The sequence below is a fragment of the Mus musculus genome, chromosome 13 (assembly GCF_000001635.26).
Source record: "Mus musculus strain C57BL/6J chromosome 13, GRCm38.p6 C57BL/6J".
Classification (NCBI taxonomy): domain Eukaryota; kingdom Metazoa; phylum Chordata; class Mammalia; order Rodentia; family Muridae; genus Mus; species Mus musculus.
Window position 1 is genome coordinate 3563374 of NC_000079.6, and position 14176 is coordinate 3577549.

General features: G+C 38.7%; 2 protein-coding genes across 7 annotated transcripts in view; one reads left to right on the plus strand and one right to left on the minus strand.

Moving 5' to 3' along the window:
• Positions 1-2888, plus strand: part of Gdi2 (guanosine diphosphate (GDP) dissociation inhibitor 2) — a 28187-nt gene extending 25299 nt beyond the window's left edge. The window contains exons 9-11 of the mRNA NM_008112.4: positions 1167-1311; positions 1486-1540; positions 1623-2888. Coding sequence (NP_032138.3) covers positions 1167-1311; positions 1486-1540; positions 1623-1769 — 347 coding nt within the window. The 3' untranslated portion in view covers positions 1770-2888. The remainder of the gene's footprint in view (positions 1-1166; positions 1312-1485; positions 1541-1622) is intronic.
• The window catches only part of Tasor2 (transcription activation suppressor family member 2), a 46850-nt gene continuing 35335 nt past the window's right edge, over positions 2662-14176 (minus strand). For 5 of the 6 annotated variants that reach the window (NM_001360838.1, NM_134063.3, XM_006516460.4 and 2 more), the window contains 7 exons: positions 10114-13827; positions 6939-7064; positions 6115-6268; positions 5379-5484; positions 4063-4244; positions 3545-3659; positions 2662-3294 (listed from right to left, as the gene is read on the minus strand). In NM_001360838.1, the coding sequence (NP_001347767.1) occupies positions 3291-3294; positions 3545-3659; positions 4063-4244; positions 5379-5484; positions 6115-6268; positions 6939-7064; positions 10114-13827 (4401 nt within the window). In that variant the 3' untranslated portion in view covers positions 2662-3290. Of the gene's footprint in view, positions 3295-3544; positions 3660-4062; positions 4245-5378; positions 5485-6114; positions 6269-6938; positions 7065-10113; positions 13828-14176 lie in introns of those variants that run through there. The other variant, XM_017315335.2, reaches the window with a different exon arrangement.

Consider the following 14176-nt stretch of genomic DNA (forward strand, 5'->3'; position numbering starts at 1 on the left):
TGAACTCAGGATCTTAGGAAGAGCAGTCTTGCCCACTGAACCATCTCACCAGTCCCAATGCTTAAGTTTTTAATATAAAAATAAGCTTTTAACTATTTCTATCTTAGAATAACCTTGACTTTAGTACAAAACTACCATCTAAAATCCTTTCTCATGGGAAAGCTTTTGAAAATTTAATCATTATTAGATATATACACTATATAACTTTTATATGCATTATCTTGATTAAAATATTTTAAATTATGTAAAAAAATAAATGAGCAAATCAATACTTAATAAGTCAGCTTAGTGCTGGATGGTGGTACACATGGCCTTTAATTCCCGCACTTAGCAGAGGCAGGAGGTTTTTTTTTTTTTTTTTAGCTGAAGGCCATCATGGTCTACAGAGTAAGTTCTAGGTCTTCCAGGACTACACAGAGAAATGCTGTCATGAAAAACAAAATAAATCCTCTTAGTTATTCAAAACCTTCCCAAATGCAGGCTCTAGAGTGGTAGAAAAGTCCCTTAATTTTTTTTTTTTTTTTTTTTATTTTGAAACAGGGTCTCACTGTCTGGCCTTGAGCCCCATATATAGACAAACACACCCAGTTACTATGATTTTTTTTTTTATATTTGATGTGAGCCATACTTGGGGCAGAGTTTAGCATTTCATAGTCACATACATCCTAAGTCTCTTAATGTTTTAGTTGAGCATTTCTATGGGAAAACCACCCCAAGGAGGAGAATTTTGCTCACGTTTTTAGTCTGTGGTCTGGTGACTCAGCTGTCATTGGTCTCTGTGGTCATTAACTTATGTCAATATGAATATGTGGCAACAACTGCTGCTTATCTCAAGGAAACTAGGAATGCAAAGACAAAGGGTCTTGGGCAAAGATATGCCCACTAGATAATTACAATAGAATTTGTAACAGTGGGCTGGTGAGATGGCTCAGTGTCAAAGGTCTCGAGTTCAAATTCCAGCAACCACATGGTGGCTCACAACCATCCATAACGAAGTCTGATGCCCTCTTCTGGAGTGTCTGAAGACAGCTACAGTGTACTTACATATAATAAATCTTTTTTTTAAAAAGTTGAATGTTAAATTTACAAGGCAGAGAAAACGTGATACTTAAGTGTCCTGATGTCCAAAGTTTACAAGTGTCAGGTATGTTGTTATTTGCTTCTAGATATCTATGTTTGCATGATCTCCTTTGCACATAATGTGGCAGCACAGGGCAAGTATATTGCCATTGTAAGTACAACCGTGGAGACCAAGGAACCAGAGAAAGAAATCAGACCGGCTTTGGAGCTCTTGGAACCAATTGAACAGAAGTGAGTATTGTGCTTATTCATGTCCACTAAAATCAAAACTGAGATGTTGGTATCTGTTGCATGGTCACATAATTCTGAGAACAAGATTGCCATTGGATGTTGTGGATCTTTAGAGTGCTTCTGGTGTAGATAATAAATCAAAGCTGTGATACTTATCTGTTTTTCCCCATATAGATTTGTCAGCATCAGTGACCTCTTTGTACCTAAAGATTTGGGAACAGATAGTCAGGTGAGTGTGATGATCTAAAAAGGATGTTACTAGTCTTTACTGAGCAATGTCCATCCCTAAGTAGTCTAATTCTTACTTCCAGATCTTCATTTCCCGTGCCTATGATGCTACCACGCACTTTGAGACAACCTGTGATGACATTAAAGATATCTACAAGAGGATGACAGGATCTGAGTTTGACTTTGAGGAAATGAAGCGCAAGAAGAATGACATTTATGGAGAAGACTAACAGCAGTACATATTATGTAATAATTAGGACAAACTTAAAATTTGGCAAATAATGTATATTGTATGAAATCAATACTGTAAGCCCTGCTTTTATGATCAAAATGGAGATTGAAGAGTGCTATACCAGTGAATGCTCCTTCACTTTCTAATATCATGTATTAACTTGTTTTCATGGAATGGCTAGTCAGAATTGGTTGGTTCTGTTCAGTTTAACCAGACTGCATTTTGTTCTAAAACAAATATTGATATCGATAGAGAACTTGTATCATTTAATCAGTGTAGCCTTTGCGATTGTGTGATCCAAGAGCTGGATCCATACAATTTGTGCCACCCTGAAATTGGGACTCTAAATTGAGTATCCTTTGGTTTCTGAAGACGTTCAACGTTTTCTCTATTTTGTTATGTCAAGTATCACAGCAGGGCCAATAGAAGAGAGCCACATGTTTTGTTTATGAGGGTAGCCAAACTTCAGACCTACAACAGTTGCTGAGAAAAGGAAAGGAGCCTTAAGGTAAAGCAGGTAAAATACAGGAGCCCCTTTTATCCCAGACACGGCTCCTCCCCCGGACCAAGCTGCAATGCAGTATTAATCTGACAGAGCCTCAATGTCAACGATGCCTGTTCCAAAATGGCTCCAGATGATTTCTGTACTGCAAAATAAAGCCAAACTCTGGAAACCACTCTTGGTATTGAGTGTCTGTGTCCTGGACTAAAAGAACTGCTGTGCGCTAAGATTTTGGATGGGTGTCATTTCCTGGCTTCAGTTTAGTAGTCAGTGATCTTCAAATACCAGACAAGAAGCAACCTGTGTTTGTTTCATGGTTTGAGTGTACAATTCTTTCTTAAAGGTATCCTGGTGATGGCCTAAATGTTGCACACAGACTACAAATGACTGCATTTTCAATTCTTTATTTAAAAAAAAAAAAAAAAGACAACACAAAACAACAAAAAAAACCAAACTAGAAACTAGGTATAAAAGCCTAAGTATACAAATGGTTTTTTTCTTGTTTGTATTTTAAAGATTTAAGAAGTTTCTAATATCATAAATAAAGGATTTCTTCCTCAATTGACTTTTGTAGTGCAGCATTAAAAAACCCAAGTGTAAAAATTTGTCATTTACAAAAAATTTTCTTTATCTATGTAGTGTTTCTTACGTAACAGCAAATAACCATTACAGATTATACTTTCTACAATGTGGTAAAACCTCTCAAACATGCAGTTCTTAATCCTCTGACCATATGCAAAAACAGCTATTTCTCAAAATAGACTTAGCTTTAGCCACATAAACGTGAGGGTCTCAAGTTTTAATATTTAGATCAATTAATAGTTCTGAACGCATTATGTTTAGGTTGAAAATAATTTACAACAATATTCAGCATTATAACCCAAAGCTAATGCTTTGATGAGAAGCAAAACATTATTCAAATGACAGTTGTTTGTATGTATGTATTTGGAGTTTTTTAGACACAGGAAAAATATGAAGTTCTTGTTGATGTACTCCATGTATAGCCAACTCCCAAAATTACCTGTAGGAACACAAAAATGGTAAGAAAATGAGCAAGAAATACAACTGGGACAATAGGGGGGAAAGGCCTATGTGTCATATATCAGTTTACCAGGTCAACCCAGACTGGCTACAAGTGACATCACTGGACAAAGTTAAAGCTGGCTGATTAATCAAAGAGCAGTTTTTGATCAGCATTTTCCCCCCTCAGTGGCAGATACCTGCTGCCAATAACTCCAGTTTCCAAGGGGAGTTTTACAAAAAGTTCTTACCAATAACTACTCCTAAATGGAGCTGCTATCTTTTGTATATTTTCAGTGAAGTAGTTTACATCTGTAACAAGGATTCCATTATTTTCAAAGATTTCTGTGGAAACTGTGGGCTTGTCTGTAAAGGAAGGGGAAAAAAAATCTATGATAAAAGGCCAGGGTTTTTCATTTGTTCAAGGTAGCAGAATTCATTAAAGTGAGAAGAGAAATGAAGACTTCAGGGCAGGATGGGTAGAGGGAAGGGATATAAGCTACAACTGTACCAGCTTCAGAAAGCCAGACAGTCCACCTAAGACTTAGAAGATGTGATATAGTAAAACATGCATATGTAGGACCTGATAATTAGAAGAGTGTTAACTAGACAAACACTCCTTGGCAAGCATCCTCTGGACTTACAAGCATTTGTCAAAACACATGCTACTAGCTAAGGCATTCAATAACTAATTAGGAAGGATATTTCTACAGCTGTCCTGGGGTAGCATTAACTGAGTAGTGAAGATTACAATTTAGCTTATATTTACCTGTTAGGAAGACAGCAAACCTGGCACTGATATGTTGAATTTGCAAGTTTAACAAGCATTTAAAAATTTCAGCTTTTGTTGATGATGGAGAATCACAGTTGTGATAATGAAGTAAGTCAATGATATTTACACTCTGATATGACTTTAGAATTAGATTCTTTTTATGTGCAATTGAATCTACCCTGTAATATACAAAGAAATGTTAGTACCTTTTCTTGCTTAAAATTCATTTTAAATTGTGTATTTGAGGTTGAAAAGGTATACACGTGAATGTAGGTACCCTAAGAGTCCAGAAGAGGGTGTTTGCTTTCCTGGACCTAGTTTTAGAAGCAGTTTAGGCCATGCTGGGAACTGAATTTGGATCATCTCTCTTAACTATAGAACCATCTCTAACTGTCTTTCATTTTAAGTAGTTGTATTAAAACACTTGGTCAACAAGCCTGTGCTTTTTTCTTAATGATCTTGTATTTAATGTCCTGATTAGCTGCCTCTAAACATTATATAATAATTATATAATAATGACACCTTTGAAAATAGATTGTAACCTTGGGCCTCATTCCAAGGCCCAAGTCACAACCCATGTAGCTTCTGCCACTTCAACCATTTATGTTAGCAACTTCAAAGTTCTTAGGCAGTCATACAAATAGAACCACTTTCTCACTAGACTTAGTGGACGTTTCCACTTATTATATCAATGCTAGGGATATGTGGTGGAGTCAGTCAGCAAAGAACCTGCTGGGTAAGCATAAGGATGTGACCACAGAAAATGCCAGGTGTCATAGCACACACCCAGGGTGACAGGCTCACTGGCTAGCCAACCAGCCTGCTGCAATAGATGAGTTCCATGGTTAATGTGACCTCTCAAAACATACATTGGACAGTGACAGAAGACATCTGATGTAGGCCAAGCTCCATGCAACCTACACAAACACGGGCATATACCACACACATATAACAGATCATTGCTTTAGATTAAGGTGACTTGCCTCCTGTTAATCTGTTAAACCCTGACAACTCAATATATGACTAAGTACCCACAAAAAGCACTAGCACTAAGCTTACTGCTCACTATGTCTGCAGCTTATGGCAGCAGAGCCTGACTTAACTGTGGGTGTTAATCCTGACTCAAAATGTTGCTATAAATACTTTGCACTGAATGCCCTACTATAAAAACCAAATCCCAAAGCTAACCAGCAGACATAAACCTTAGGAATGTGACTCCCATGCTAACACTACTTTCTGGCTGTGGTGCTTGAATTACACTAAGCACAACAAACATTGGACCAGGGGCTCCTGCACCCTTCACACACACTGACCTGACGTCTTCCTTGAGATTTTTACTTTCTCTGTAGTGAAGCAGCCACTTCCATTTGCCATTTTCATTTAGTTTTTCTAGGATTTTGAGAATTTCCTTCAGTTGAACTGCAGAGTAAGTTAAGTATGAGAAGAAGTATCTTAGTTTTTGTTGCAAGGTCCATTGCCACTTATGAACAACATTTGTCTCCACTGGCAACATCAGTGACTCCACAAACTATTCTATCTGGTCATGCTATAATGGCAAAGATCATTTTATAACATGATCAGTGCACATTAATGCCATTAGGGAATAGAGATTGCCACCACTTTTTCAGATTCACTGCAGTACAGAACAGCATTCATCAGGAAGCCAAATGACCACAATACAAGCATGTAAGTGAGGAAAAGAACCTTCACTCACTGGGGAAGGAACTGAAATCTGAACAATTTAATAATTGGTCTAAATTTCTCTGCAAATTCTAGAAATATAGTTCCCAAATGAACCAGCTATTATACACCAAGGTTATATATGCAAAGCCTTGGTATCTAGCTTGTGTTACATGTTTATTGGACTCTGTTCACAATAGCTATGAACATAAATGTCCATCAATTGAATTACTATAGTAAAAGCATGTAGTGCAGCAATTGGCACAAATTAAGCCCTCAATATACAGTAAGTGATTTCTTTTTGATGAAACAGTATGTCACTGGAAGAAGAGAAACTGAACTAATTAGATTTCAAAATTAAAGACTAACCTAATGTTAAACTTTCTAGTATGACATCATCTGATACCACAAAGCCGCCTGATCGAAACAGCTCTTGGTAGGTTTCATTTACAATGTCTTCAGGGCTGTCCACTCCAGCAAAGACGACACTGGGGAAATGCTTTAGCTTCAGTAGAGAAGGAATCTGTTATGACATAAAGGGACTTCCATAAGGAAAGGCACATGCAGGCAACAATTAACATTCCCATGGATTTCAATGACCCTGAACAGCTGAAAATAAGGTATCTTCAGCCAAGATCACTAACCGACAACTTTGAAACAAAGAGTGGTTCTGACCTTCTCATTAGTGGCCATTTCTTCACCAAAATTAATTAAAAAGAGGACTTTAGAAATGGTTCATGAGAGAAGAACGTGACTGAAGTTCAGGGGACCTATAAATAGCTAGGTCATTCAAACTCACTCTGCTTCCAGCTTACCTGTGGTGCCAAACCCACAAGGCTCATGTCACTGCCTACTGACAATAGAAATATGTACCTATCCACTGTCCACAAAGTGCTTCTTGGGCAAACAACTATTTGTCAACCAGCAGGTAAACATTACAGAAGTCCTTTCAAAGCATGATTTTCTTACAGTCAGACATGAAGTACCTCTTTTCATAGTTCTCCCTCAGTTAACACACTATTAACCTGCCCTACAGAACCTGCATGATTCTATAGAGTTCCACCCTGTACTCTCAGGGATTATCTTCCCACTAAAGGATCAATGGAAGTCTGTCGGCTATACCTCTACACAGAATAGCAATGATGACTTATGATACTACAGAACAGTGTCAGTGCCTAGAACACAAAACTTACTTGATGCAAATGTGAAATGATGTCTTCATTTTTAATGATAACTAATAGTGTCTCATTTTCTCTGTGAAACGCTTGACAGAAATCCAGAAGTTCAATTTCTATATGGCCTCCTTTCTTTAGAATGCTCTGAAAAATTTACAAACAGCTGTTATTTAAAAAGGATACTTGTACAGAACTTTTTGTTTCTAGAGACAAAAAGTCTCTCTCTATAACCTTGGCTGCCCTGGAATGTACTATGTAGGCCAGGCTGGCCTCAAATTCAGAGATCCAGCTGTCTATGCCTCCAAGTGCTGGGATTAAAAGTATGTGCCACTATGCCCAGGTACAACTATTTTTATATATTAAAATCAAGCCACCAGCTGGGCATAGTGATGTATATATTTTTGGCACTTGGGAGACTGAGGAAGAATTATGAGTTCTAGGCCAGCCTCAGCTACTTAGGAACACATCTCAATACGAAGCAGACAAAAATATTTAACAATATGTTTAAAAAAAGGAAATCCTATTTCTAAGGTAGCGCAAATAGCTACTGGTCTTATTACTAAATAAACACACACATAATTATGAACTGGATTTCAGTTTTTTTTTTTTAAGATTTTTTAAAAATTTATTTTATGTATATAAGTACAGTGTGGCTGTATTCAGACACACCAGAAGAGGGCCCATTACATTACCATCAGACCCCATTACAGATGGTTGTGAGCCACCTCTCCAGCCCCCTGGATTTCTCTTTTTAGTTCAATTATTAGTGTTTTTGTGTATATATGTAAACGGATGCACACACACATGCCATGGACTGCATGTGGAGGTCAGGTGGTAACTTTCAGGATTTGGTTCTCTCCTACCACCTGGGTCCTGGGGCTCCAACTCAGGTTGTTAGGTGTGGTGTCCGGTCTCTTTTCTTACTGAGCCATCTCAGCAGCCCAAGCAAGAAGTTCATTTTAGTGATAAAAGCAGTTTATAAAATATCATAGGCTGCTTTAAAGAAAAAGTCCTTAGCCAGGCGTGGTGGCGCACGCCTTTAATCCCAGCACTCGGGAGGCAGAGGCAGGCGAATTTCTAAGTTTGAGGCCAGCCTGGTCTACAGAGTGAGTTCCAGGACAGCCAGGGGTATACAGAGAAACCCTGTCTAGAAAAACCAAAAAAAGAAAAAAAGAAAAAGAAGTCCAAAATAGTACGCATACATGAAGTTTCACATTCAAGGGAGTGAGACTGGACAGGTTTGCTAGGTGTTTACATAATGCTGTTACGTTTACTATATACCGAGAATTTTAGCAACATACCAGTAATGAGAACCAACTTGAAGAGTTAATTGTTCCTTGGCTGTCCATATCTGAATAAAAGGGTAATGCACTTTCCTTAGCCCCATCCTCCCTTACGCCTCTTATGTAATGCTTTTGCATGAAGGATTACGGCTTGCCATTGGACACCCCAACTATACTCCACGTGCAGTCAGAATGTTTATTGTCTTTGTGATGTATTACTTTGTCTGCTTTGGATCTCCCAAACAGGCAAACTGACTATTTTATTATCACGCAAAAGGGACAATATAATTTTTAATCAAGTTCTTTTAATAGTCTACTGAAATATTTAAGATTGATCTGTCACTGTTTGCAGATCCTCATCTTACAAACAGTCCTGCATCCCAACACTAAAGAATAGTTCACAACTTGCCAGAGTTATTCAGAATGTTTCCAAGTCTTATAGAACTCTGTGCTGTGAGAGTCAGGCTTCAAACCATCTGTAATTCTCCCATCTCAGTCAGCCAACTGCTACCACACCCAACACACATTGTGCTCTTGAACACATATAAATCTCAAGTTAATTTTAGTATGTGTTCATTTCTTCACTTGAAAATTGTACCTTTGTACAAACATGTTACTCTTTATTATAAACAGTGGGCTCATGGTGAAATATTTTCATTATTTTCAAACCATTCAAAAGCCGGTGGGCAGTTATGAGTTACTGGGTGGGTGCTGGGAACCAACTCCAGGCCCTCTGCAAGAATAGCCAAGTATAGCCGGGTGTGGTGGCGCACGCCTTTGATCCCAGCACTTGGGAGGCAGAGGCAGGCAGATTTCTGAGTTCGAGGCCAGCCTGGTCCACAGAGTGAGTTCCAGGACAGCCAGGACTGCACAGAGAAACCCTTTCTCGAAAAAAACCCCCCCAAAAAAAAAAAAACAAAAAAACAAAAAACAAAGCAAGGAAGCAAACAAAAAAAAGAATAGCCGAGTATTATAACTGCTGGGCCATCTGTACGATCCCTGCTAATACCTTTAAAAAAATATTAGTGAGTCCTTTCCTAGCATGGTTCTTTCATGTGTCTCCAAAGTCATCTCTTGACAGTAACCTATGTCCAGTGATGTTGACCAGCCTGTCATCCTTGCAAGCTGGGTTCTTGTCCCTTCTGTTCCCTCTGTTTTACATATTTTGTTTTTTGCTGCCTTGTTTTTGTCTGCATCACTAAGCCCTTTGTAGAATATATCTGAATTAGTATAAAAATTACTTTTCCCAAAATGTTACCATGACAGACATGCCTTCATTTCAGAATTTATTACCTACTTCCCTCCAGTGTATCATCAATGAAAAGGATATTTGGTGTGTGAGTTCTGTGTAAAAATGAATGTGGGCACCAAGGTTGGTATTCAGGTGTCTTCTATTGATCTCTACCATATTGATATAGGGTTTTCTACCTATCCCAGAGCTATTTGACTAGAATGGCTGGTCAGCAAGCCCCAGGAATTCACAAGTGTTTGGATCACAGACCACATACACAGCTTTTTGAATGAGTGCTGTGATCAGGCCTTCATATGCTGACTCACATTTTACTGCCTTTATGTGACATCATCAAAGTCCTGGAATATAATTTTTCTCTTAAAAAAAATTTGAATGGTAGGTAAGAATGTGGTCACTGTAAACTAATGTAACCATGGTCAAAGTCTGACATTTGGGGATGCCATCATTTGTTTTGATTCACCATTAGCCTTTTCACTTTTGCCCCATTGGAATTTCTGTTCCATTTGAGTTATTGACAACACCTGCCACGTAGCACACAGGATTAAAAACTATATATCCCATCCCATCCCATCCCTTTATAAGCCCAAACTTCCAAGTTTCTTACTTCTAAAATAAACTGAGAAGATAATGCAGTATATAGAGTAAGCCAGTACTTTACCTTTGTTCTTAAAAGGAATGACTTATCTTCTGTTTCAACGAGGTAGAACCAGAAAGGGCTCTTACAAGCCTCTCTCACAACTCCTTTTAGTTTGACATGCAGAGTGGCACATAAGTCTGTGATCACATCTTCGTAGGATACTGGCTGTCTTGGCTGGTATGCCTCCTGGAACACAGCTTCTGCAGAAGCTACATTTAATTCTTCATCTTGGGAAACAATTTGCTTGCTATTCATCATTATCTTATTAAATTCAGCATATTCATTTAGAATAAGTGAAATATCATTTCTAGATTCTTTTAAAGTACTGTTGTATTTCAGTTTATTGAGGTGGAATGGAACAGTCTGACTTCTTTCAGAATTTTTAAGATTTCTACTTTGGCTACATTTTTTCTTCCAAAAAGAGGAAGAACCGTCGAGACTGCTGGGTGAGCAGCCTCTTCTGTGATGACTCTGCTGCCTCGTGTCTGCGCGTACAACTGTCACCAGAATGGGGCTTCTGCTCTCGGGTGGAAGATGTAGACCTGAGGCCTCAGATGTTTGTGTGGAAGGGGATGTTCCACTTGAGATTTGGACGAGCGATTCCTTAGGGAAGGAAGATTGTTGAGAACCTCCCTTCTTTATTTGTTTTAGCTTATGATCAAAACGCAAGTACTCTAGGTCTAATGTATGCTGAGTAAGGTCATCTGTCACATGCCAGGTACTAGTCCAGGAGCTGAGAAGGTTGCAGTTTGCACTCAAATTCCGATGCCTCTTCAGGCTATGCAACCTTCTTGTGGTATCTTTGAATTCTTTTGTTATAGTAAAGTTAGCGTAAGTCTTGGGGATACCATGGGAATCTGGGATCTGGATGTAGCGTGGTATACACTTATTTGGTGAGATAAGACGTGGCTCTGTTTCCTGATCTCTGGGTGGAATGTGTGTCTCAAGCGTTGAAATTTTGCTAGAACAGGCCCAGGTGTCATCACTGTTGTTTAAGCTTGTGAAAGAGTCACAGCTATCTTTTACAGCATCTTTCTGGCTTTCGTGATTACCTCTCAAATTCTCCACATCGAATTTGCAGCTTTTACAATCATGAGAATCCTGAACATAGGCTCCAGAACGTGGTCCACAGAACATGGAAGCATTTACACTTATCTCTGTATTCCTGCTCAGTGTTTCAGCATCTGCCTTGGTTTCATGTACCATGTTAGGGCTTTCATTGAAAGTATGTTCTTTGTAGACGCCACAAATAGCATCAACAAATTCTGGGACAAAGGAAGCAGAAGGCTCTTCACTGATACTTTTACTGAAGTCTACTGTATTTTGACAAGAATGAGCATTTTGGGAGAAAACATCACCATTCAAGAACTCTTTTACTTCACATATTGTGTCCTGCAGCACATGCATTGTTTTTTGTTCATCTTTTGCAGACATGGAGTTAGACTGAAGTCCAGTAGCACTGAGATCCATCTTTTCTTCATGTAATTCAACTCCAATATTCTTAAGTAAGCTGGCCATTCTGACTACTGGTATTTCCTGTGTTTGAAACCCTGGCTCTACACTTACTGGTTTTGCATGATAGGTGCACTGAGCACTATCAGAGGAAGAAACAAACTTTGAGACTTCTGGATGAGAGTATGCCTGAACATCAGTTTTGTCAATCAAGGCAGAGTTCACTGCCTCAGTCTGCATATTACTATCAGCCTCTGTTTTTACATCACTGTCTGTTTTTACATCACTGTCACAGACATTTTTCTTAATGTTTTTAGAACTAGTCTGTTTTAATGACATATTCACTATTCCACTTGTAGTTATAGAAACCAATGTGTCAGTCAAAGATTTATTTTCAACAACTTTTCTAGGACTACATGAAGGTACACTAGACTCCAAGGCCAGGTGTTTTACGTCCACGTTTCTGTTCTCCATACAACCTGCCTCCAATGAATTTCCTGATTTCTCAAGAGGCTTAAAATTACCTCCATATTTGGCAGGTAGGGAAAGCTCATTTAACTCTGTATTGCACTGTACCTTTTCTAAGAAAGATAAATTCTCACTATGCTCACTGGGGACACTGACCTTAGTTACTTTACCAGGCATATTAACTCTGCCTTCTACTTCTGCATTAGTTGTTATCTGTAGCATTTCTGCTGAGATCTGTACTTGTACTTCAGCTAACTTATCTTGTCCCTTTGGACTCTCAGGACCAAGAAAAAGACTTTCTTTTTCTGGTATAGTTACTTCTCCTGACTTAATCTGGGAGAACTTGTTAGTTTTTTCTGACTGTGAGCTATGGAGTTTTAAACAACATGGAGACGACGGTCTGTCTCCAGGCTGTACTATGGGATCAGGACTTGAGGCTGGTGACACTTCTATTAGAGGTCCAAAGGGAAAGTCCAAGGTGACATTAACTTTCTCTGTAACCTCGGGGGTACAATTTTTTAGTAGTTCTCTGGATTCCACAGGATACACTGACATACAGCTAGCTGAATTTATTTCTCTGTTTCTTATGAGTCTCTCCTCCTCTTCTGGTTCAACCATTTCTTCAGATCTACTCTGTTGCCCTACATTTGATACTGGGGTCTTCTGGAATTGTTCAATTTCACCAGCTGCTATCTCCTCACTGGGGCTTGTAGGTGGTGATATTGTTAGAGTTAGATTAATATCAGCCTCTTCCCCTGACAACTCCATGCTAACCTCTTCCCTCTTCAGTGAGAGATCAGTTTGTTTGGGAAATACTAAACTAAATGTTTGTAAAATCTTTTCTTGGTTTAGACTACTACTGCCACTATTCATTATTACTGTAGAGGCACCTGCTACATCACTCATCGCTGGAATACAGTTAGGGGACGGCTGTTCCCTTAAGGTAACAGAGGTTGATGAGACTACATTAACTTTCGATGGTTCTAGAACCTCATCTAAAGACATGCTCAAGCCATTCTGAGTCTGTAGAGAGTCATCTTGTGGGCACTTTGTTTTATCACTGGCTAATGAATAACTAGAACTTTTAACTAAGGAGAGTGCCTCCATTATCAATCCTTCATCAGCTGATGATGTCAGAGGAGGAATCTCTTTCTGTAATAAACACAGGCTCTCAGGAGGCGTTTCCTTTTTTACTGAAGAGGCAGAAAGGCACTTACTATCTTTATACTCTGACATAGCAAGAGAAGGCACATCCCTAGAACTTTGTGTTTGTACCTCTTCCAGTGCGGACATAGGATACTGAACACTCGAGGCAGGGGATACTCGTTTAACCAGCTCGATATTAAAGCCTGTAGGTTTGTCAGTTGTATGTACTTCTGTATGTATTGGTACACTGGCATTTTTTTCAAAAGCAAGAGTAACTGGATCAAGATTAACCATCATACATTCCACATTATCTTCCCTCTTTTCCACAGAGGGCTGACATTCGTTATTTATGTGGCTGCTATGCTGGATAACATCCTGTACAGCATCTGTTTTTATCAGCGGTGATGGGTGAAAACTATCAACTTTGTTTTCAAGGTTGTCGAACACAGACTTCTGACACATCAATTCACTGCTGGCCTCATCATAAGCTGTGGTCAAGGTGGCTTGTGTGACAGAATCATTATAAGAAACCATCTTTGTGCTCTGACAGGTTTTATCTTCACTGGGAATACAAGTACCATGACTTTGGGCACTTACAACACCAGACAGCACAACATTAGACGTCTCTAGTTTATTTGATAATTCTTGTTTGGTTTTACCTCCAGTTACCTGAAATGACAAAAATTATTCTTTTAAACAAAGAGTTCACAGATTAAGAAAAATTACATATACGAAAATGACAGAGGGTAGAGCTACATAAACCCACCCCAGTAGGGATGTGTTGTTTCCTTTTTTTTGTGGTGCAGTTTGAACTTAGATCCTTGTATATATTAAGTGAGCACTCTACCACTTAGCTATACTCCAGTGGGGGTAGTGGCATGTCACTGTAATTCCAGCATTCAGGGGGTGGAATAAGAAAAGTTCCAAGGTACCTGGCTATAAAGTATGTTTCAAATAAAGAAACAAACAAGCATGAAAAAAAACAAACATCAATGACCAGAATTCTGTATTTTATTAA